This window comes from Asterias rubens, chromosome 14 (genome assembly GCF_902459465.1).
Source record: "Asterias rubens chromosome 14, eAstRub1.3, whole genome shotgun sequence".
Classification (NCBI taxonomy): Eukaryota; Metazoa; Echinodermata; class Asteroidea; order Forcipulatida; family Asteriidae; genus Asterias; species Asterias rubens.
This window is the reverse complement of record NC_047075.1, coordinates 2199224-2223878: the sequence shown is the minus strand read 5'-3', so window position 1 is coordinate 2223878 and position 24655 is coordinate 2199224. Positions and strand designations below refer to the sequence as shown.

The following is a 24655-nucleotide window of genomic DNA, read 5'->3' as shown; positions in this document are numbered from 1 at the left end:
CACCAGAGAAACATGTTTAAAGGCAGGGTGTACTTTTAATAAACTAAAACCTACTGTGGTTAATAGCGCTGGAGAGTTGTTGGTATAATAAAACATTGTTAGAAAAAGCCCACCCAAAGGAACTGGACACTATATAGGTAATTGTCAAAGACTAGTCTTCTCACTTGGTATATCTTAATATATGCATAAAATAACAAACCTGTGAACATTTGAGGGTGGATAATTGTATTCTTCTTTTACAACATCTTTCTAACCATATGCATTTGATAACAAACGGTTACAAACGCTTTTTCAAAGACCAACTCGACCGATCCAAGGCAATGTGAATACTTTAACACCTGACGCCTAGTCAAAACTCACTCCAAGTGGCCCGACTGGCTGGTTCGGCATTGAAAAACGTCCCTATTTAATATGAAATACGGACAAATGAAAAAGGTGATGGTCTAGTGAAAAGACAAGCTAGACTGGTCCTGCCGGCCAGTCACTCAAAAACCCCGGTGCAACTGCGTGCTTCACAACAGTCGTCCCTCAAACAGCATGTGCTGTGCTGGGGGAAAAGTGCTTCAGGGCAGGGCGGGGTGGTCGAACCGCACGCCCTTAATAAAATACACAAGAGTTAATACTGTCTTGCGGATACAGGAGGTTTGTTAATGAGTTGTCTTATCTCATGACGTGTCTGCCTCTAAGTCTGGGACCTAATGGTGTGACTCACGATCTGTAAGCTGTTTTCCCCTCCAACTATATACGTCACTGACTGATGAGCGGTGATCACTGATCACCAACTGATCACTGATGTGGATTTTGCGTGCAGAGTCATGATTAGTCTTGCGGTCAAGTCATTTAAGGCACATGACACTGTTGGTAATTGTCAAAGACATCCCAACATATGCATAACATAACAAATCTATGAACATTTTGACTCAATTGGTAATCAAATTTGCAAGAGAATAATGGAAGAAAAAACCCCTTGTTGCACAATTAATTCGTGCGATCCGGATGCCTAAAAAGACCTGAAGTATTTTAATACTAGAGTGAGAAATTACCTCCCTCTCAAAAACTACGTTACTTCTGAGGGAGCCGTTTCCCATGATGTTTTAAACTATCAACAGCTCTCCGTTGCTCGTACCAAGTACGTTTTTATGGTAACAATTATTTTGAGTAATTACCAATAGTGTCCAGTGTCTTTAAAGGGTCTGTTTACGTCTGTACACGTTCAATTTCGGCTTTTTGAAAAGAACCGATCGATCGATGTAGAAGACTGACCATCTGACCGATGATCAGAACGTTTTGCTCATTCGGCGTTCCATATATAGTTATGAGTTCATACGCGATTACTTCGAAGTGAAGATTTCCTCTTTCGAGATAACGCTGGTTGGATGATACATGGGGAATCTTATCTGATGTTGCGCAATTATTTAACTAAAAACAGGTTTCCTCTTTTCTGATGAAATTACGAAACTTTGTTGCTATCTCGAAGTTTCATCTGATCCTCATTAATTATGAAGCTTTACAAGTTCCTGCATCTGGATAATTTGTGAATAAGTGGACGCTGGTCAAATGGACATACATCATTACTTGTTTACTTTTTATATGGTGCAGTTTTAAGATCTTTATCTATGGGTAAGATTTAGTGAGAAGGTCTTTCTCTAATCTTGTGCCCTCGTTCCTGGTGAAATTTTTAGCGAGGTCTTTGTTGCGTTCATATAATAATAACCAATGAGGTCCTTCCTTTTACACTTTACAGACTGACTAAAAAACATATCATTGATAAGAAAAAGCAAATTCTTGTTGTGTGAAAGTCATATAATAACCAAGGACCCTTTGCTTTTTCAGTCCTCCTTGTTTAATAATGACAAGGACCCTTGTGGGTTTTTTCTTCAAGACAGATCTTTGAAAAATCGCCTCAGCTAAAGCGATAAATCACAAGGACAGATCATCCCGAGTACATTTTCTGTGCATTAACAATAATGACCTTCAACCTCCACCCTCTGAAAAACAAGGGGCGTCGGTAAAATCAGGAAAGCATGCAAAAGCTTGTTACATTATTGAGCAAGGTGACAGACATACAACACCCATTGCCAAGGACCTTTGTTAATTGGTGCTCGCGTGAAAGGGCCCCCAAAATAATGACTGGGGTTTAAAGGCAGTGGACACTATTGGTAAAATGTCAAAGACTAGCCTTCACAGTTGGTGTATCTCAACATATGCATAAAATAACAAACCTGTGAAAATTTGAGCTCAATCGGTCATCGAAGTTGCGAGATAATAGTGAAAGAAAAAAAAACTTGTCACACGAAGTTGTGTGCGTTTAAATGGTTGATTTTGAGACCTCAAGTTCTAAATCTGAGGTATCGAAATCAAATACGTGGAAATTTACTTCTTTCTCGAAAACTATGGCACTTCAGAGGGAGCCGTTTCTCACAGGGTTTTATACCATCAACCTCTCCCCATTACTCATCACCAAGAAAGGTTTTATGCCAATAATTATTTTGAGTAATTACCAATAGTGTCCACTGCCTTTAACACACAGCTACAATCTAGGGAGGAAAACAGTCACCCCACCCAGTGACCCAAACCAGGAGGGGTTAAAATACACATGTACATCGCGATGTACGATGTACATGTAATATCATAGATCCCACTTTCCCGAATGGATTCTAATGTGAAACAGATGGAGAGAGCAATTTAGGGGGGGGGGACCATGGATTACATTCCGCAGACCTACTTGAAGAAGATGTAGGTGAAAGGGTAAGATGAGGGTGGGCGGGGTCGGGCCTAGGGGGGCAGGGTATTTACTTAAATCATGGAGGAAGAAAATATGTTCTTCCTCCATGCTTAAATACATTAGAGCATATGAGTAGGCCTATCCCAACCAAGGAAGTGTAGCCTGACACTATATGCTGACAGTGGAGGTAGGTAGAAACATGCCTGCATGCCTCGTTCTTGAAAGGGCAAGGGCACCAAGGCATTTCAAATTTCTACTGGAGCATTTTAAGGGCACCAAGGGAGGCAAGGGGGCAATCGCGTTCGTTGCCTCCGTGAAGTATCGGGGCCTGTTAAAGGCAGTGGACAGTGGACACTATTGGTAATTACTCAAAATAATTATCAGCATAAAACCTCCCTTGGTAACAAGAAATGGGGAGAGGTTGATGGTATAAAACATTGTGAGAAACGGCTCCCTCTGAAGTGATGTAGTTTTCGAGAAAGAAGTAATTTTCCACGAATTTGATTTCGAGACCTCAAGTTTAGAACTTGAGGTCTCGAAATCAACCATCTAAACGCACACAACTTCGTGTGACAAGGGTGGTTTTTCTTTCATTATTATCTCGCAACTTCGATGACCGATTGAGCTCAAAAAGGGTTACCAATAGTGTCCACTGCCTTTAAGAAGTATCCCAATACTCAATAATCAGCACTCAGTGTGCATGTAAAATTGCTTTGCAAAAATGCTGAATCGCTCACTGTACAGCCAGGCACCATTCCTCGACTCGTTAATTGCGCAACCAGACTTGCTTAACTACCTCCGTCATCCCACAATAATACCCGTCCATCATCCGTCCAATGAGATAAGACGATTTGTGGTTCACACATCACACCAGCAACCTCTTTAAGAAGACCCCCTCTAATGAGCACACACACATTGGAGCCATTCTTGTTTCATTAAGGAGGGTGGGGCACTAGCTGCTTACGCCAATTAGACACCCATGGTACCCTAATCCTAAGGGGATGTAGTTGGCACCGTGGCACCCATACCCAGTAAGCCCCCCCCCCTGGGATAAGCAGGATATACGGGCTCACCCCACCAAGGGGGGGGGGGGGGTCACTGTGTAATATACAACACATTCACGGTGTATTTCACGCGTGTGATTTCATAGGATTTATAGGATTCTCTCAAAATCTCCTTCTTGAGCCTTTGGATTGTCTTATTATAAAGCAAGGAATTGTGCCCAAATCTGTTGTATATCTGGTGCTGTGAGAAGTCGTAATAAACACATTGGTTGTTCCATGTGTTCTATGGAGCAATGGTTGTTTTGGATCTGGGGAAAAGGGGGACCAGTCCATTTATTCCTCTCAAAATGTCTTTGAGCCTTTTGCAATAAGGCAAAGATATTGTGCCCAAGTCTGTTTTGTATTTCCTGTGCTGCACAGAGTCGTAATAAACACCTTGGTTGAAACATTGAACCATCCTTTCTCTATGGTTGAACCATGTGTTCTTGGAGCAATGGGTGTTTTGGATCTGGAAAAAGGGGAAACAAAGAAGAAGCCTTTTTTCCTCTCAAGTCTCCTTGAGTCTTTAAATTCTCTTGAAATAAAGCATAGAGATTGTGTCCAAGTCTTTATTGTATTTCTGGTGCTACACGGAGTCTCTAAACATCTTCATGAACACCTTATACACGTGTTCTATGGAGCAATGGTCGTTCTGTGTCCAGAAAGAGGGGAAACCAATCTCCTTTTCCTTTCTACTTGCAAGTCAGTATTGTATTTCTGGCCTTGCACAAAAACCGTAGCACTTTTGTTTTTTCGTACGGAATGGTTATACACACTTGACTTCAAAACGTTTTAAAGGCAGTGGACACAATTGGTTATTACTCAAAATAATTATTAGCATAAAAACCCTTACTTGGTAACGAGTAATGGGGAGAGGTTGGTAGCATAAAACATTGTGAGAAACGGCTCCCTCTGAAGTGGAGTAGTTTTCGAGAAAGAGGTAATTTTCCACGAATTTGTTTTCGAGACCTCAAGTTAAAAATTTTAGGTCTCGAAATCAAGCATCTGCTGAAAGCACACAACTCCGTGTGAACAGGGTGGTTTTTCTTTCATTATTATCTCGCAACTTCGACGACCAATATATTGAGGAGCTCAAATTTTCACAGGTTTGTTATGTTATGCATATTATCTTGAGATACACTGGTCTTTGACAATTACCAATAGTGTGCAGTGTCTTTAAAACATACAAAAAAAAAATGCCTACAGTACACACAGTTTGACTATGAAGTTGTTCTTTCAAGTTTTTTGAAACCTTTACCCGTGGTGTTGTTTATGTAGAAGCTTTGGGGTCATCATAGGTTCAGCTATAAACACACACTCGCAATAATATACACAGTTGGTCGAACACTCTCAAATTGAATGTTTTCCTTTAGGCCGAGTAAAAAACAAAACATGTTTAGCGTCCCCTCCCGCATCCTTTTTTTATGCCACACTTTTTTCATGTTTTCTTTAAAGAAAATACAACTTATCTGTGTTTTTCTCATTATACCTAATGGGCCTAATTATATAGAGCTGCTAAGCACAAGAATTTGCTCTGAGCATGAAAACGTGTTTTTCAGAATAATACAGCAGCTGAATACTAGTTACAAGCAATGTGCAACAAAATGGAGTTTGGTTGGTAATCCTGTTTTCATTTAGGAAGAAATTTCATGCTAAGCAATTTTTGGTGCTTAGCAGCTCTATGAAATTGGGCCCTGATCTTTTAAGAATATATAACTACATAAAGTTAGCGGTGACTTTGAACTGAAGAATTGGTTGTGGCCAGTTTTAATTAAAATGATTGGCGGCCACGTTTTAAAGAAATAAAAAATAAAAAGGCCCTTATGTTTCTCTTTTTGGAAAAACACGGACGATTAACTGTTTTTTTTTTTTTTTATTTGGCCACACTGCCACTTGTTGTTTATTACAACAACCGTCAGGGTGTATAATGCTGCCCCGGTTTAGTCATAAACAGCTCTTTGCTTCAATCGTACGTACCATACTTTTTGATCGGAACAGTCACTGTTGCACATAACTCATGAGCATAGTTTGGAACATCGAGAAATATAAACCATGCGATCTTTGTAAACAATTTTTTAGTGTGACCATGTACATTATTGTGCCTTTCTACCAGGCAAGACAAACAGCTGAAAAAAGTTTTGTTCGTCATATTAAAAGTTGCTAACAATAAAGAGTGCAATCTCCATAAATTTATAAGATTTTATTATTTCACCCATTGAGCTGTGCACAAATCGTTCAGGCTTGGTGGCTCTGTTGTAAACATGTGATGCCACATGTCACATTGCCCGTGTATAGGACACATTTTGAAAACGAAGTGATTGTGACTGGCACAGTGCTATATTATACACTCCTCTTTTAAAGTTCTGACACCCCCTATCTTCTGACCTGACAACCCCTCACGATGTGCACGTTTGGGTAAGGGTTAGGGTGAGGGTTGGGGATAAGGGTTATAGGGTTAGGATTTTGGAAAATACATTAGGGGTGTCGGAACATAATTGGAACATAAGTTTGTAACCTATACGTGACAGGGTCTAATAATATACGGAGTACAAGATTGGTGAGCTGACAAATTAGTCGCTGGCACATTAATAATGTTTGGTGTGATCAACAATATATGGCATTTGCCTATTATGCTATACATTGTAATAGGCAAACTACCAATGTGTGAGTTGGGAGAAAAATAGTCCCAAACAACATGCACAATATTCAGCACGCGTGTAAAACACATTGATACTTCGGGGTCCAGGACAAGCAAACAACAGCTGAATACCAGTAAAAAAAAAATATGCAACAAATGGACATTTTGTTGGTAATCCTGTTTTTATCAAGGAACAAATTTCATGCTAAGCAAATTGTTGTACTTAGCAGCTCTACGAAATTGGGCCCAGGTCTGGACCATTAGCCTTCAAACTAAAATTAGACAATTGTGTTTTTGACCACAGTCCTAAAACACCTTTAAATTGACTTGTTGGCGTATAGTGTCACAACAGTTACACAAATAACCCCACCTTTCTCTAAAAGACACTTCAGGCAAAGAGTAATAAAAAAAAAATCAATTTTATGACATTGTAGTCGAGCAGAATAATCCCCCCCCCCCCAAAAAAAAAAAAAAAATCTTGAAAATAATAATCACCATCAACGTAACAAAATAAAAACACCTATACGTGTTACTGAATAATAAACCCGGAACAAATTTACCAGTTGCCGGTTCGGTTAATCTTTTATGAATACCCAAAAAGCCCTAAAAGCACTTCCGAAATTGGTGCGGTATTATGTGGGGTGTTTTTCTTCTTCTCATACCCGACAAATACAAAAAATTATAGAGAATAGTACAGTTAATTTTACGGTTTGTGCACTAAGCTTTTTGTGGCTGTAAAGAGGGCTACCCCTTAACCATGACCACGGCCCAATAAGGGGCTTGAAACGCAGCTGAAATGCAGGTGGTGTTAGATCTATTTTTGTGTTTACGCAAGAGGGAAATTTACGACAGGGCATAAAAAACGTTGGAGTGGAAAAGATAAAAATGCGAAGAAAAAAAAAACATTCCAAAAGCTCAAACAGCGTTACTTAAGTTTAGCTTTATAGTTTGACCTTGGGTTGGGGGAATTAGCTTTTGAGTTGACAACGTTAACTCATAAATCAAAGAAAAAGGGTATCATTAAAATTTCTCCAAGCAGGGTTAAGGTGCCCTGATTTACGGCATGGGTATAAACGAAAAAACTTGCAACACCTCGGAGTTGCATGCACGATATCTGGCTCTTGGATAAAAGTTGGTACATTTTGTTCACATAAATAAACATGGTGAAAGCTCTAAAATATAAAATTGTTTCTTCTGATTTTCCCAAAGTGCAACAAGATCGAAATTTTGTATGAGGACTAGTGACATGACAAGTAACTTGTTCTACCTAGCTCTATGTTGCTACTAAAAACCAGTTACGGAACACGTTAAAGGCAGTGGACACTATTGGTAATGACTCAAAATAGTTATTATCATAAAACCTTTCTTGATAACGAGTAATGGGGAGAGGTTGATAGTATAAAACATTGTGAGAAACGACTCCCTCTGAAGTGACGTAGTTTTCGAGAAAGAAGTTATTTTCTACGAATTTGATTTCGGGACCTCAAGTTTAGAAGTGGAGGTCTCGAAATCAAGCATCTGAAAGCACACAACTTCGTTTGACAAGGGTGTTTTTCTTTCTTTCATAGTTATCTTAATTGCAACTCCGTCGACCAATCGAGCTCAAATTTTCACAGGTTTGTTATTTTATGCTTATGTTGAGATACACCAAGTGAGAAGACTGGTCTTTGACAATTACCAATAGTGTCCACTGCCTTTAAGGGAATGCCCTGCCCAAAGGTCAGATTATTTTTAAATTCCTACACACGAGTACAGAGCTGCATTTGTACATTCCTTGCTTTATGTCCCTACATAGTACATGTAGGTCTACATTTTTTGAGAGCAAGTTCAGAGATTGAATTTTTTTCCCCGACAGTGACAAAACTCATAATTATGTTATAAGATCGGTTAGTTTTACTTTATTAACACAAAAAGGTGCTAAGCAGGACGGAAGTCCTGTAAGTAGATAATGAGAAAGTCACCCACAACCAAAATTAGAAGTCCTTATAATATTTTAAAGCTGACATACAAAAGTACACAAAGTAGTTCACAACACAACTTCGCAAGATCACAATTTGTTTTTTTGTACTGCAGTCGTGAAAGTAGATAACGAGCAAGTCACCCTTAACCAAAATTAGAAGTCCTTATAATATTTTAAGGCTGACATACAAAAGTACAAAAAGTAGTTCACAACACAATTTCGCAAGATCGCCATTTTTTGTATTGTACTACAGTCTTAAAAGTAGATAACGAAAAAGTCACCTTTAACCAAAATTAGAATAGAAGTCCCTTGGAATATTTTAAGGCTGAAATGCAAAAGTACACAAAATAGTTCAAAACTTCGCAAGATCGCCATTTTCTGTATTGTACTGCACGTAGTTTTTTGTCTTATGACTTTTACAGTCACCCTCGCCAAAATCAAAAGTCCTTAAAATATTTTGGCTGAAATAAAAAACTACACAAGTAGTTCACAGTTTTGCAACATGGCCGTTTTCTGTATTATACTGTATGGTGCTTTTTGTCTAATCACAACTTTCCAGTCACACAGCGTGTAAAATAACCAGAGGGCAAATTTGAGAAGGGTAACCTTCCTTTCGTTTCTATTGAAGTATTTGATGGTAGCTTTGGATAATATTGTCATAATATTGTGGTAATGTTGTAATAACACTGCTTGTTCGCCCTTGGATCAAGTTTCAAGAGGTCGAGCGGGGCTCGGGTACCTCGGGGACGGGGGCCAACGAGAGCGCGGCCCCGTGTGACAAGAGCGCGCAGCGCCTGGTAAGCCTCAACGGCCGCACCGCTGTCCCTTCGGGCACGTCGAGGCTGAGCCTTACACAACGATTAACATGGGAAATCAACCGCAGATTATGGCTTGTTTCTCTCTTTTTTTCTCATGCGGTTTATCACAGAGCAAAGGTGATTCAACGCCAATTCCCATAGAAATATACTGCATTGTAAGGTTTGACTCGTAACACTAGGTTTTGAAAGTGTTAGGTCTATGGTTTCGCTTTAGCGTTGTTCAATTTTACACGCCAATCAAAAAATGGACACAAGTTCAGTTTTCCTCAACGAAATGCCAAGGCTTTTTTCTTACATAGCAGGCCTGATACCTCACAGAGACTACGGGGCGATTGCCCCCACGCCCCCTGGTCATATTGCCTTGGTGCTCTTGAAATGCGACATAAGAATGTACAATTTCCTCACAAGGTGCCCTTTACCAACGAGAAAATGCCTTGGTGCCCTTACCCTTTCAAAACGAAGCATACCCGCCTGATTCAATTTTTTTTACAAGCAATCTACTATTAGCCAGCTGCAAGGTCACCAGTTTTTGTTAACAAAATATGCCACGAAATTTCTCCTCCAAAATGGGCCAATGCTTTGTACGTATACGATAAGATAAAACATTGACACAAAAAGCCATTGGTCAGAGATAATTTAGGATATGAGCAGAAATATTTCATACTTTTTGCAGGCATATTAGTGATTTTTACCGAAAACAACAATATGTAAGTTGGCAGTGACACAAAAACGGGCTACGTAATTTTGTTCATTGGTGGCCAATTACCATCCCTTTCTGGTGTACGGTCGGTTAAAGTATTTCAAGAAGTTTGGAAAGCAATCAGTTTGGAAACAAATTTCTGAATGAAGGAGAAGTCCTGACGAACCAAAGGGCCCGAGAGGTAATTAGTCAGATCAGTGTTCCTATGTTAAGAAATAATTTAATTACAACATAATTTCCGTTGTTAAATTAAATATTAGGGGCTTCGGCCTACAGCGATACTTTGTTCAATCTCATAATACTCTCCAAAGTATTGTTTTTGACAAGTTCACACACGGTCACCAATAGCTTCAAGAGGTGAGAAGGTGATTGCCTAAATGCCCATTGGTGATTGCCTTGGTGCCCTTGGTTGAATGCTCCAGTATCATAGCATGCCCTTCCAATGAGAAAATGCCTTGGTGCCCTCGCTCCTTGGTGGTGGCTTTGGAATGCTCTAGTAGAAATTTACAATTTCCTCATATTGTGCCCTTTACCAAGGAGAAAATGCCATGGTCTTTTTTTGGCGCCCTTGCCATTTTCAAAAACGAAGCATACAGGCCCATGACCGTGTGCACACGCATCATAAATGCACAACCGCTGTTGTGTTTTATCAACAGGTGTTTTATCAACAGGTGTTTCCCTATACCCAACATCGTCATCCACTCTTCTAAAATAAGGAGGTAGATAGAGGGGTTGTCCCCCCCCCCAATCCCCTCGCCGGAAATGGGGGGTAACGAGGCCTCCAGAAGACCCATCAATCTTACCGCAATACTGGCCTTGTTCTTATATCTCGTAGCGAGAAGAATTTGGGTACATATTCCCTCGTATAGGTTCCGATGGGAGATTCCGATCTGACCTAGGTAAACCTTTGCCAAATTGGTGAGGTGACCTGGGTTCAGGGCTGAGGTATTGGGTTAACTTTCAATCTATGTTGTAGTACAAGCAAAGGTCCTTTCCTTATGGTAACAGCATAGAGAAAGGACTAGGGCTCTAGGCCTACACTTTGCCAAGAGGACCACAGCGGAAATAAGCTTTTTAAGTTTTAGCGACATGGGTATACAGAATCGTGTTTCACTTCTTGATTGAAGCTATTTTTCTGTCTGTGTTATTCAAGTGTACACTTAGCCAAAACAATAAGGACATATTAATCAGAAATTTGGGCAACCGCATTGTCGACTCAACAAAGACCACTCCATATTTGCTTGGTGTATCCCAATATAATGCATACAATAATAACAAACCTGCGAAAATTTGGGATCAGTTGATCATCGGAGTTGCAAGAAAATAATGAAAGAAAAAAACAGCCTTGTTGGGTGCTTTCAGATGCATGAGAAAGGCTTTAGGCTGGGAAGTCTTGTTCTCGGATTCAAACACTATATATGCTATGTCCCCAAACATTGAAAATAAATATAATGCATACAATAATAACAAACCTGCGAAAATTTGGGATCAGTTGATCATCGGAGTTGCAAGAAAATAATGAAAGAAAAAAACAGCCTTGTTGGGTGCTTTCAGATGCATGAAAAGGGCTTTAGGCTGGGAAGTCTTGTTCTCGGATTCAAACACTATAGATGCTATGTCCCCAAACATTGAAAATTTCTAAGAGTATCAGTCACCCGCTCTTACGGAAAAAAAAGTTTAAGTTTTACCTTTAATGGTCAGGAACCATGACAAAAATGTTTCTTATAAAACACATAAGAATTGGTCACGTGATATATTGTCGGGATTCTGGATCCCGACAAAAACTATTTTTGAGCACTTAATTTCGCTGCTACTAATAATTGGCGGAATTTTTCGAGCAATGGCTCAATTGAAAGCTTGTAACTTTCTCGACCCCCATCAAAATTGAATTTTAAATCAACATTTTGAGGTCAAATCGGCCAAAAATCTGACATAGCATCTTTAAGGTGAGACATTACTTCTTTCTCAAAAACTATGTTACTTCAGAGGGAGTCGTATCTCACAAGTAAGTTTTGTGGTTAATATTTATGTTGAGAAACTACAAAACGTGTCCAGTGCCTTTAACTTCTATAAATTTGACCTTCTTCAATGTTCATTTTCCAACAATAAACCATAAAACGATTGTCCTGTCCTACAAGTCCCCGGAGGGTCAGGGACGGGGTGACTATTGTGCTAAGTTGTGAAACATTGGACCTTCAATTTATTTATGTAATTATTATTTATTTATTTATTATTTCAAGTGAGTGCATGGGAAAATCCTCGCCATGACGGAAGTTAGATTATATTAAAATAAATGACGATGTAGTTTTTAAATAATAGCGAACCTACTATGGTGGATGTTATCCAGGCCCGATAATTCACAATGCAATTGGTCTCTGGTCAATGCCTTGGTGCCCTTGAAATGCTCCATGTAGTAGAAATTTACAATCTCCTCGTAAGGTGCCCTTTACACAGGAGAAACTGCCCCGGTGCCCTTGGGTCGATACCCCTAAAGTGTGACCCTCACCTTCAAGTGGCCGTCCGATAGCTCATTAGAAAATTATATATAACGAGGGCAGACCAAAAACATAATTTTCTTTCTTTCTTTTTGAAACAACGATGAGACCGCCCACCTAGCTGGCACTAGTAGCTCAGTTGTGGTAGAGTGCCGGTATCGCATGCAATTATGTCCTCTATGCAAGACTATCCAGAGGACATTATTGCATATGCAATATTGTTCTCCAGAAGATTTTGCATATGCAGTCGTGTCCGTCCGGACGCTGCTGCATAATGCAATTGTGTCCGCCCGGACACATTTGCCCATGCAGTTGTGTCCGCCCCCCGTGCAAAACCGTCCTTGCAGTAAATTAAACGCCCTTGGTCGACGGAACACACTCGCCATTTGTTTACAAGCTAAAGTGCATGTTATGAAGAACAACATGGGAAATGCTCGGCCGTTGGGTATTCGCTGCAATCATAAATACGTGAATATTCATGTTGTATATAATACGTAGGTTCAGTGCTTACGCGCGCACCCACATGTAGCCTACAGTCTAGTCATACATGTCCGTCGGAAGGTTTTTGCATAGCCCCGGACACGATTGCATATGTAAAAGTGTCCGGAGCGGACAGTATTGCATGGCGGGCACAGTTGCATCTGACACCGGCATTTAAAACCGGCGGTTGTTGGTTCAAATCCCGCTGTAGTCATTATGCCTTTGTTTAACCCCCAAAATCATTTCAAAATAGATGGCTCAGTTTGTGTCGGGTCGAAACATTTAACCGGAGGTCGTTGGTTCTCATCCCACTCAAGTAAATATGTCTTTATTGAACCACAAGTCATTTCAAAATGTACTCGGCCAGCCATTTCTCTTGTGGTTTAAAAAGAACTTAATATTTTCCAAGAAATCCCATATGAAAGTAAGCTGCCGTACAAAAACAGTACCCAATATAGCATGGTCATTGTGTGTTACCAATTATATAGCCTGGTCATTATGTCTTATCAATAACGGGCATGGACTTGAGTAAAAAAGGAAATAACACCATCAGTTTACGCTATCATTTTGAGCAATCCTGCGGTATTTGCGCTGTCAAGTTCCTTAATACACTATAATTACTCGCTATATAGATCACGGTCAAAGATTAGAGTAACAAACGCAGCTGGCACCCGTAGCTATCAGGCGATAGACTTGAATTTTCTTATCTGATATTGGTTCTACGGATTATAAAATTGAAGTGCATGTACTTTTTCGTGTACGGTTTTGGAATTTTCTGATTGTTTGATTGAGGCGATTTGAATGTGATTTTCAATAGCATTCACTTTAATAATTCAAAATTATGCCGCGTTGCCCTGTACTTTTGCAGTGGTGCCCTTTGCAAAGTTCCAGAACAAATTTACATTTTCCTCTCACAGAAGTGCCCCTTATACCCGAGGGAAATTGCTGTGCGTTCAAGGCCTACGAACCAAACTAGACGGTGAAATCAATCTCCAAACAAAATAATACAAGATTTTATTGTTTTTGTCCCCATTGAGCTGTGTATAAATCGTGCCTACTGCCTGCAGGTTACAGTCAAGCCTTGGTTGGCTCTTTAGTAAACATGTGATGTTGGTCACACCGTCTACACCACCCGAACCAATGCCCAAACAAACCCTCACCCCACCCCAACCACACCCCACCCCAACCCCACCAAACGACACTACTCTCTTAAGAGTGAAAAAGCACTCTTTTAAGAGCCATATGACGAAGGACAACTCTTTTTCGAGTGGTCTTCCACTCTTTAAGATTGAAGTTTGCATCTTTTTGAGTGATTTTTTCACTCTGTCCTGGAGTGAAACCCCTCTAAAAGAGTGAAATAACCACCACTCTTTTTGAAGAGCCATATGAGGGACAGCTCGAAATGTAAAGAGTGGTGTTTTTCACTATTTCACATTTAGAGAGTAGAAGATACTTTTGTAAACATGTCAGGTCACATGTCACATCATACACGTGACACCACCCCAAACCATACCCATCCCCACCCCCACCCCGCCCCCACCCCACACCACAAACCCACCCCGACTATAAGATACACAAACATGCCCCAATGAAGTTCACACCTAACAAATAAGTCGTGCATTACCATTTTTGTTCTTGCGTGAAAATGGATTAACGGGTGGCGATCAACATTTAAGATTACCTTTGGCACTTATCGAGTATAATGACTGTGCGTCTTTGTAAGCGGAAGTCGCCCCCAGGATTGTCGGCACCACTGATATCCTACATGTACTTCTATATATAAAAAGAGGGAGAAATGTTCCGCGGTTTGGGGGCGAGGTTGCATGACTGTATGGTTCTCATTCTACACTTGGCGAACTTTCAAAAATAAACTGGCCAAAGTGAAATAATGTTCTAGAACTTGCAAGGTGCATTCAAGACAAATGACCGGTGGAATCCATCACCCGCGTTGCCTCCCTGTGACTAGCCTCTTGCCAAGGCCTTCCTGGTCTCCCTGCTGTTCGCTTGGTATAGCGACTCTATTAAGTCCAAACCACAAAGTCCTTGACAAAAGGCTACCCTGCGCCGTACACTCTCTCCAAAACACGGTATGATTGATCATAGAGGATTGATCACCCATAATTAACGAGTGTCCATAAGACAATTAGGAAGCAATTAACTCTCTTTAATTTCATCGAATCAACTCAGACCATGGAGGTAGGAACCTCCATGCTAAGATGTTCTAGTCGGTGTTGGACCCCTGTCCAACTTTACGTTTCGTTAAGTTCTTAAGACTCACCCTTTTCCATGTTAATTGCTTTCATGTGCGCTATGATCTTGATTGAATAGCGCTAATAATGTTAATTGTTATGTTATAGTGTAGTAGGGCAAGCTTAGGACTATAGTCTATACAGTCAAACCATAGAGCTAGGACCGTCCAACACGATCTGTTTTCTGCACTGTGTAATTGTGGTAAATGGTTTTACTTTAGTAGTGACAACGAAATTATGGATGTGCATCGAGAATAGCCCTTATCACGCTGTCACCGTCTTGGTCGTGTTCCCTGTTTCCATAACAGTAATGAATGCTAACATTCATTGCGCAAACATGGCACCAGACTATTATTTCATCCAGCCTCAGTTTGGTTACATTGAGTTGCAATGGAGTAAAATCAAGATGACAACACCGTGATAAAGGTCTATGGCTTAGTAGGATACAATCCACTATTTATACCACAGTGTGGAATGTTGCGTGTTTACTTCCCAGGGATTATGTAAATCCCTTTTGTACTAATCTGTGGGGGGATAATGTTTACTTTCCAGGCATAGATCGTGTGCGTGGGGTACGTGGGGCGGGGGTGGTAATGATATTCTTTTCAGAGCCACCTGTCATGGTTTTAGAATACAGCGTGGATCTTCGAGAACACTGTACTTTATAACAAGTGCAGTGACAACGCACAAATTAAGAATTATAAGAATGAAGAAATAAACAGGGTTTGCATGCAATTCAAGTATCTGGGTGTGAAAATCAATATTTTTTCTTCGTACACTTTGGGCAGGGGGGGTGGGTATTGGAAGGTCTAACGCTTGTGAACATTTTGATTGAAAACTATTGCCAATACCTCAAAATAATGAATAGCATAAAACCTAACTTGGTAACGAGTAATGGAGAGCTGTTGATAGTATAAAACATTGTGAGAAACAGCTCCCTCTGAAGTAACGTAGTTTTTGAGATAGAAGTTATTTTCAACAAGTGAGAAGACTGGTCTTTGACAATTACCAATAGTGTCCAATGTCTTTAAATAAATTGTGGATACATAAGGTAAATGCACTCTACAAAAAGGTTATGAAGGCTTAGCATTTTTTCCTCAATCGACAATTTGTCTAAACTACAATGAGTGAAGTTATTTACTTTGTCCCAGTTAACTGTCAACAGCTTTAGCTCAGTTGAAAGTGGGAAGGGCGGTCATGCATAAAAGGTCATAGTAAAATGATTTTGAGTTATTTGAAGTTAATTGCTGGGTGAAAGGGGGAAACCCTTTTGCTACCGTTCAATGATTTCAATCCTTGTTGTTGCATCGAAACGTGACTCTATTAATATGATAGGAGTGTTTTAAATTTACCTGTTCTTCAAGATTCGGATAATATCCCTTGTCGCACGTGTACTTTCAGAAACTCAGGCCTGAGATTGAGATACTTGTCTGATAAATTACCTCTTTCTCAGAAACTACGTTAAATCGGAGGAAGTCGTTGCTCATGTTTTAAACTACCATCAGCTCTCTGTTACTCATTTTACTAAGTGTGTCCGTGTGCTAACATATATTTTGTGAGTAATTACCTAAAGTGTCCAGTGCCTTCAACAACATCGACATTCAGTTCCAATTTTCAAATAATGCGAGAGTTCCGTTTTGAACACTAGGGACCAATCATCCTCCATTCCGTTGGGTTAAAGAAAACACGTGGTTGTCGTAAAAGTCGGAAGATTGTTTTGCAAAAAGGTTAAGATCTATAACACAGGTGTGCATGGGCACACAAAAAAATACACTGAAACTGGGATACAAATTCTAAGGTATGTTGAAATGATGGCCTTTCTATCTTTTGGTAACTGTTATTACAAGTTATTGAGCGGTACTCCATCAAGATCATAGCGCACATGGCAGCAATAAACATGAGGAAACAGCAGAGTCTTTTAAAGACACGGGACACTATTGGTAATTGTCAAAGACCAGTTTTCTCACTTGGTGCCCCTAAACATATGCATAAAATAACAAACCTGTGAAAATTTGAGCTCAATAATTGGTCGTCGAAGTTGCGAGATAATAATGGAAGAAAAAAAAAACCACCCTTGTCATACGAAGTTGTGTGTTTTCAGATGCTTGATTTCTGGACCTCCAAATCTAATTCTGAGGTCTCGAAATCAAACTCGTGGAAAATTACTTCTTTCTCGAAAACTACGTTACTTTAGAGTCACACCTTCTAACAATGTTTTATACCAACAGCTATCCTTTACTTGTTACCAAGTAAGTTTTTATGTTCACAATTAATTTGAGTAATTACCAATAGTGTCCACTGCCTTTAAACTTTACGAAGTGATACACTGATGAAGTAACAGACAGAGTTATTTTTCATAGATTCCAAAGACCTTTTGAAAAAAAAGTGTCCGCAGGCCAATAGAGCAGTTGACCAAAGAGCAGGATTTCTTTATAATTTGAAGAAGAAAATACCGTCTGATTTCAGGCCTGATACTTCAGGGGTGCAACGAGGGCGATTGCCCATGATCATTGCCTTGGTGTCATTGAAATGCTCCAGTAGAAGTGTACATTTTCCTCGTATAGGGGCCCTTTACCAATACAAGGAGAACATGCCTTGGTGCCCTTGCCCTTTCAAAAAAAGAAGCATACATGCCTGAAAGTCATTATTTATTTTAAACTTAGACTGTTTTGCCACAGAAGGGCCGAAGTTCCCTAAGGACGCACTACCCCTCAAAAAAAAAAATAATAATAATAATAATTGGCTTGGCAAACTTCCCAAGAAAGTCCGCTGACCTTTCTCACCTCCAAGCCGAAAAATATTATTCATAATCCACCTGTCGTTATGGAATGTCAAGAATATGATTATGGTTTTTTCTCTATTATAAGCAGACACTTTGCCACATGTTGCCTGTTGGTGAAAAAAAAAATGCAACAGTGCCGAATTCCTTAATAATCCCTGATGAAGGTTCTTGGGCAACATGGGAGATCCAACCATGTGTTTTGAAGTATGAAGAAAGTAGACAAGTACCATGCTTGGACAGTACACAATTGTTGTCTTTTCACACGAGGGTAAAATTTTACAAGCATGCTACAATTTAGCAAGGGACCATTGCTAAATTGCTCACGTGTGAAAGGGGCTTGCTACAATTTAGCAAGGAACCTTTGTTGAAACCAACCATGGTCCAACCATGTGGTTTGATGTATGATTGAAAAGAGTTGACAAACCCCATTCTTGGACAGTTCACAAATTGTTGTCTTTTAACACGAGGGTAACATTTGACAACCATGTTATAATTTAGCAAGGGACCATTGCTTAATTGCTCTCATGTGAAAGGATGCTTCCTAGTCCTTTCACACGAGGGTGAACTTTTTACAAGCGTGCTACAATTAAGCAATGGACCCTTGCTAAATTCCTCTACTGTCACAAGTTAGACCTTGGACAGTACAGAAGCAAGTTGTTGTCTTTTCACGCGAGGAACATTTTGTAAGTTTGATAACAATCATGCTACAATTAGCAAGGAACTATTGCTAAATTGCTCTCGTGTGAAAGGAGTAAAATAATTCCTCAGGTGTGGAAAAAGGTATGGGTTTGGGAGGAAGTCCCAACGATGATGTGTTTTGAAGTGCGAATTAAGTAGACAAGTACCATGCTTGGACAGCTAACTCGTGATTTCACAAGTCCGTCATCTTTTTCACTCTTCCATAGCCAGCATGTCCTCGGGTGTTTTAACTGGCAATTGGCATTTTGTTGATTTCACTACGGTTGAACGGGCACAGATTTAAATGTTTACACTGCGTATAATTTTATACACTAAGCCAGATAGTTTCTTTTAATTCCCTTCCTTTCTGCATACCATAAATATTACAACGGAAAGCTCCCATGTACAACTGCATATCCGATCGAGTATCTGTTTTGTCAACAGTCAACAGTCAATGGTCAATGCACTACACCATTCGGCGTAATCAATTACAGAGGAAGAATGTAGTGCCCCCCCCCCCCCCACCCCCTCGCTAGGATTTCCACATAACTCCTTATTTATTTTTTTTAGAAGGAGCTTTAGTGGGATTTGCAAATAGGAAATATATTCTGGAGTAGGTTGCAAATAGGAAATACAATCTGGAGTAGGTTTGGTCATGATTTGGTGTATGGAATAGTAAAACAGCTGGGGAACGTCACTAGAATAAACTCGCAATGGTTTTGCGTATTTTCTGGTGAATATCAGTTCAGCTCGGGCACTTGTATGCCTACATCATGATACTTTATGGGGGGCAACGAAGGCGATGGCATACATGCTCCCTGGTCATTGCCTTAATGCCCTTGAAATGCTCCAGTAGAAATTTACAATTTCCTCATATGGTGCCCTTTACCAAGGAGAAAATGCATTGGTGTTCAAAAACGAAGCATACAGGCGGATGGCCCGACTGTCGACCACTTCGTACCCGTCCCAAGTCACTTCGTACCCAAATCACTTCGTACCCAGGTCACTTCGTACCCAGGTCACTTCGTACCCAGGTCACTTCGTACCCAGGTCACTTCGTACCCAGGTCACTTCGTACCCAGGTCACTTCGTACCCAGGTCACTTCGTACCCAGGTCACTTCGTACCCAGGTCACTTCGTACCCAGGTCACTTCGTACCCAGGTCACTTCGTACCCAGGATCACTTCGTACCCAGGTCACTTCGTTCCCAAGTCACTTCGTACCCAAATCACTTCGTATCCAGGTCACTTCGTGCCCAGGTCACTTCGTACCGAAGTCACTTCGTGTCCAAGTCATTTCTAACAATTGATTTTTCTCAAGTTGTGCCAAGTTAATGCGTATTATGGGTTTACTTTACACACCAAACACTGCGACGTTATACATGTACATGTACATATCATGTACAGTCAACCCTTGTTACGAGCGGTAAACGTCACTTTTTTGTTTGTTAGGGTTACATCATAGTGAATGGTTACAATCATGGTCAACAGCTTAGTGCATTTAATCACACTCGCTAATTATTTTCTTGGGAAGTTGATTTCTTGTCGCCAGTCGGAAGGCCTAAAGCCCGGTTTTATTATTTCTTTGAAACCGTTTATTGTATTATGCAATCTTTTACGAGTGAATTGGGTTTACGTGGTCATGGTCAGTCAGCAGCGTGTGAGACCAGAAGGAACCACGTGACCTTCAAGCTAATGGGGGTGGCCTAGCGTCACAAAAGATTTACAGATGTGTAAATAAACGTCAAGGAACTTTTCCCGGAAACTAAACATTGGCCATAAAATTAAGTCAATGAGGTATTATGGTAATACATAGGAAATGTAAATGTTTACCAATGAGTTTGTGTCCGGTGGATGAGTGCCAACCCACCACAGTGACGCCAGAGCGCACAATGATGCGATTCAAAAAATGAGTTTGAACGACCGTTTGAATTTGATAGCATGTTTCTTTATCAATTTACCATTTGAGGGTGTTCGTGCGTTCATGGACAACCCATAGAGTGGGCTTTGCATGTGCTTCTACTTTCCACATTTATACAGCAGTAGAATGCATGGTCTCTCCTGGTACAACTTATACTATTAATTCGAAGTTAGATTGGTCATTGGTTTAAGCGAATTCGGGTCATCTCGTACCCAAGTTGGGTACGAGTTGACCTGTTTCGGGTTTGAGCTACCTCCATCCTAGTTGCGATAACGTAACCCTCCTCCCTCCCGACGGCGAGAGGAGGGTTACGTTATCGCAACTACCTCCATCCATAGTTTTTAGCCTCGAATAGCTCTCTACGAAATTTGTATTATAGTTATGGTCAGCACTAGTTAACGAGTATACATTCGGCGGTGAAATTTTTCTACAAAGTGACTTTAAGAAGTTACAGCGTACGGGTCCTTTAGTTTTTAACAGAATAATAAAATCCATCAAATTGGAATAGAAACTCTTTCCCACACACTGTACTGAAGCTCCACTAAAGGTTGTACGGTACGAGTTGACTTGGGTACGAGTTGACCTGGGTACGAGTTGACCTAGGTACGAGTTGACTTTGATACGAGTTGACTTGGGTACAATATTTTGGGTACGAGTTGACTTGGGTACGAGTTGACTTGGGTACGAGTTGACCTGTTTCGCACTAAAGGTGCCTCGTGTGACCATAGGGTAGTAATGTGTGACACGGCCTTTTACGATTAACGCAACTTAACAGGTTGACAAGTTGAGGTATGCAAAGAAAGAGAAATCAAAGACATCACAAAACAGAATTTGAAAGTCTTTCTGCGTTATTTCTGTTTTTCGTTTGTTCATTCATTGCAGTTGAGTTAACCAAGTGTTATTGCTAGGTTACTAATGTTAGTGTGTGAGATTGACATCGTCTCACGTGACATTGACATAACTAAAGTGTCCAGTTGTACGGTAAATTAATGGTCGAGTAAACTGCAGTAGTCACACAAGATTATTATTATTATTAAGACTGAGCAACACACAAAAACTAAATAAATATACAAAAATTGTCATATCTTACCTGTACATCCTTCTCACCTACAAGATACACCATCGCCTCCTTCTTCACCAGCTTGTCCGGTACTGTTCCCTTCGGAAACATCTTGAAGAACAAAAACTGTTCCTTTCCACGAAAAACACTTCCTACAAAAAGACAAATCTAGGCGCACCTGTTGCTCCAAACCCTTCACCTGTTTCAAACCTTCCTCCCACGAAATGAAACGTCAAATCCAAGTCACCCTTCTGAAGTTGGTTCTGGAAATCTAGCTGGTCCTTGCGCTGTGCATAGAGGAAGGAAATACACTGTGGTTCGCAAGTACGGATTCAATAAATGGTGGTCAGTTGAAGTAATTAGTTACGTCATTATACGGAATGCAGATTTTACTTCTCCGTAGCTTGGTTTTCCATCTGCTTGTAGTGGCAACAAGTGTGAGTTATCCAGCCTCCACGTTCTGACCTTGAAGACGCAATACATGCAGTGTGGAGTGACCACTCACCCAAATGGGGGCCGATGTTTATACACGTAGCGTCACTGCTCACCAATAAATTGTTTCGCTAATTGCAGATTTCCGACTGCACTGTGTTGGCTTCCTGTATATTTTACAGCGCGAAAGTTTCCTTCTAAGAAACTTGTGGGCACTTGTAAAGAACTCAAGACGTGTGTCTCTGAATGAGAAGTCACCAGCCCCAAATCTGTACTTCGCTGTGGTTTTGGCTTATATTTGATTCCACTCGAATCTTTTCACGGCACTGAAGTTCCTTTTGTAACTGCTGATCCGCTTTACGAAGAAGAAAAAAACAGCTCCGTACTAGCTCAGCGCAACTCCCGGTCTAATAACAGTCCCACAGAAACACGACGTGTGCTGCGAACTTCAAGCCCCGCTGCGGTTTCTACAGGCCACGCTCTCTCACCGCATTGAAGTACCACAAACTACAATCGCCAGATAAACTTTTTTACGGGCCTTGTAGTGGGTTGTTGTGTTTTTATAGGCCTGTCACCTTTTTCAATGGCCAGGGTCGTAGAGCTGTTGATACACGCACTCAAGGTTTTTCACGGGTACCCCGTCGACCATTGAAGACAAAACCAGATTGTATCGAAGGACCGTACGCACTAATGTCAAGCTGCACTCAATTCCAAGTGATAGTGTGTTTTTTTCTTATGAGGGTATAATAATTGTAGTCCAACGGTCAACTTCAACGTGGGGCTGTATTAAAGGCACTGGGCATGTTTGGTAAATGTCAAAGACCAGTGTTCCCAGTTGGTGTATCCCAACATAATGCATGAAATAACAAACCTGTGAAAGTTTGGGCTCAATTGGTCATCGAAGTTGCAAGAGAATATTGACAGGAAAAACACTCTGCTGAACTTGTGTGCTTTCATATGCACAATAAAAAAAGTTCCAGCTGAAGTCTTTTATTGTTTGAGTGAGAAATAACTACCTCTTTCTTCTCAAAACTGCGTTACTTCAGACCATGGAGCAATAAACTAGATTGCTCCATGTTTAGTGGGAGCCGTTTCTAACAATGTTTTATACTATCAACAGCTCTCCATTGCTCGTACCAAGTCAGTGTTTATACTATTGACAATGAAATGATTTTAAGTAGTTACCAATAGTGTCCAGAGCCTTTAATAAAATGTTGCCACTTTTTGGTCCGTGTGGTCCGGGTCGTGTGAAGAAAACTTCTAGGACTGGCTGTAATTTGTGACGAGTTGGTGTTTCTTTTTTTCTTTTGAAGGGCCTTGTTGAAGGTCATGCGATTGTATTAACGTCACAACTCCTTGACCTTTTTGCGGATTGGGCATTGTTGAGAGAGTGTGACTCTTCAGTACTGAATGGGTGCTTCATGTTGTGTTCTGTCTTTGTCGTACCAAATTATTGTCCTTACAATGATTCGAAAAGTAGACAAGTATGAAACATGTTTTTAATGACAAATTGGTTCCCCTTTGGTCAACTTGGTCAGGTTTTGTGATCGTTCTGAACTGATTGCTCAATTCAGAGTTCTGTCTTTGTTGTACCTGTTCCTTGCTCTTTGTTCTTAATACCATTTCCTCAAATTGGAAATGTTAATTGTAGATTTTAATTTTTACAACGTAACACGTGCGGAGGGGTGGGGGGCACAGGGTAGGTAAAATAACACCCTCGGGGCTTCAAGGTTGTATTCCACAGAGATAACATAATAGCGTAAACTAATGGGCAAAGGAGATAAACATCCAATGAAATCACTGGTTAATTCTGTAAAAAACAGTCTCTGAGGGGATCGCGGTCTGATGCATTTTGGTACCATCGTGTGACATCTCCTTACAATAAAATGAGAGACACAACTGTTATCAATTATGCCATTTCTCTCTCATTGGACTAGACTTGACTCAAGTCCCAAGAGAGTCCTTTTATATTCAGTCCCATCGCCTAACGTCAGAAAACTCCCCAAACCGCGACCACAATCAATGCCTACATTTTGACGGCGGATATGCTTAGGGACCTCTCGCACGAGAACGAGACTTGAATCGAGTCTACCATTAGACATACCCGCACCTCATTAATACTTCTAAACTTCGAGCTCCATGTTTATGCTAGCGGTATAATCTACACCGGATACAATGGTATTTTTGGAGTCAGGAATATTGTTTTCCTGATTGTCTTTGTTTGTTATCCACTTTGGACAGTCGCCAGTCAGTAGATACAGTCCTTCGTCAGAAGATGGAGCCAGGATCTCTGGCAGACCTGAGGTGACCGATAAACCATGGATAAACGATGTTCGTTTCACACGAAAGCACTTTAACTGGGGTCCCTTGCTTATGGTCGTACTAAAATAGCAATGTTTGACAAGTTTTGCAAGAGAACTTTGACAGAAAAGAACAAATAATTTGTCCTTTCACACGAGGTACATACAATTTCACAACCATGCAGCATACATACTGACATGATGAAGCCTGCAGAAGTTGGACGTCCTGCATAAGTTGGACGTAGCCTTATGATTTTGTTATGCACAATGTGTGTGCTTTCAGATGCCTAATAAAAGGCTTCAGTTCAGGCCTGAAGTTTATTCAAAAAAAATTGCCTCCTTCTCAAAAACTACTTCAGAGCAGCTCTTTGTTCT

At 40.5% G+C, this 24655-nt stretch overlaps 1 protein-coding gene across 1 annotated transcript in view; it reads right to left on the bottom strand.

Moving 5' to 3' along the window:
• Window positions 1–22590, bottom strand: part of LOC117299423 — a 31819-nt gene extending 9229 nt beyond the window's left edge. Inside the window, exon 1 of the mRNA XM_033782960.1 lies at window positions 21579–22590. Coding sequence (XP_033638851.1) covers window positions 21579–21659 — 81 coding nt within the window. The 5' untranslated portion in view covers window positions 21660–22590. The remainder of the gene's footprint in view (window positions 1–21578) is intronic.
• Between the last annotated feature and the right edge of the window lie 2065 nt (window positions 22591–24655).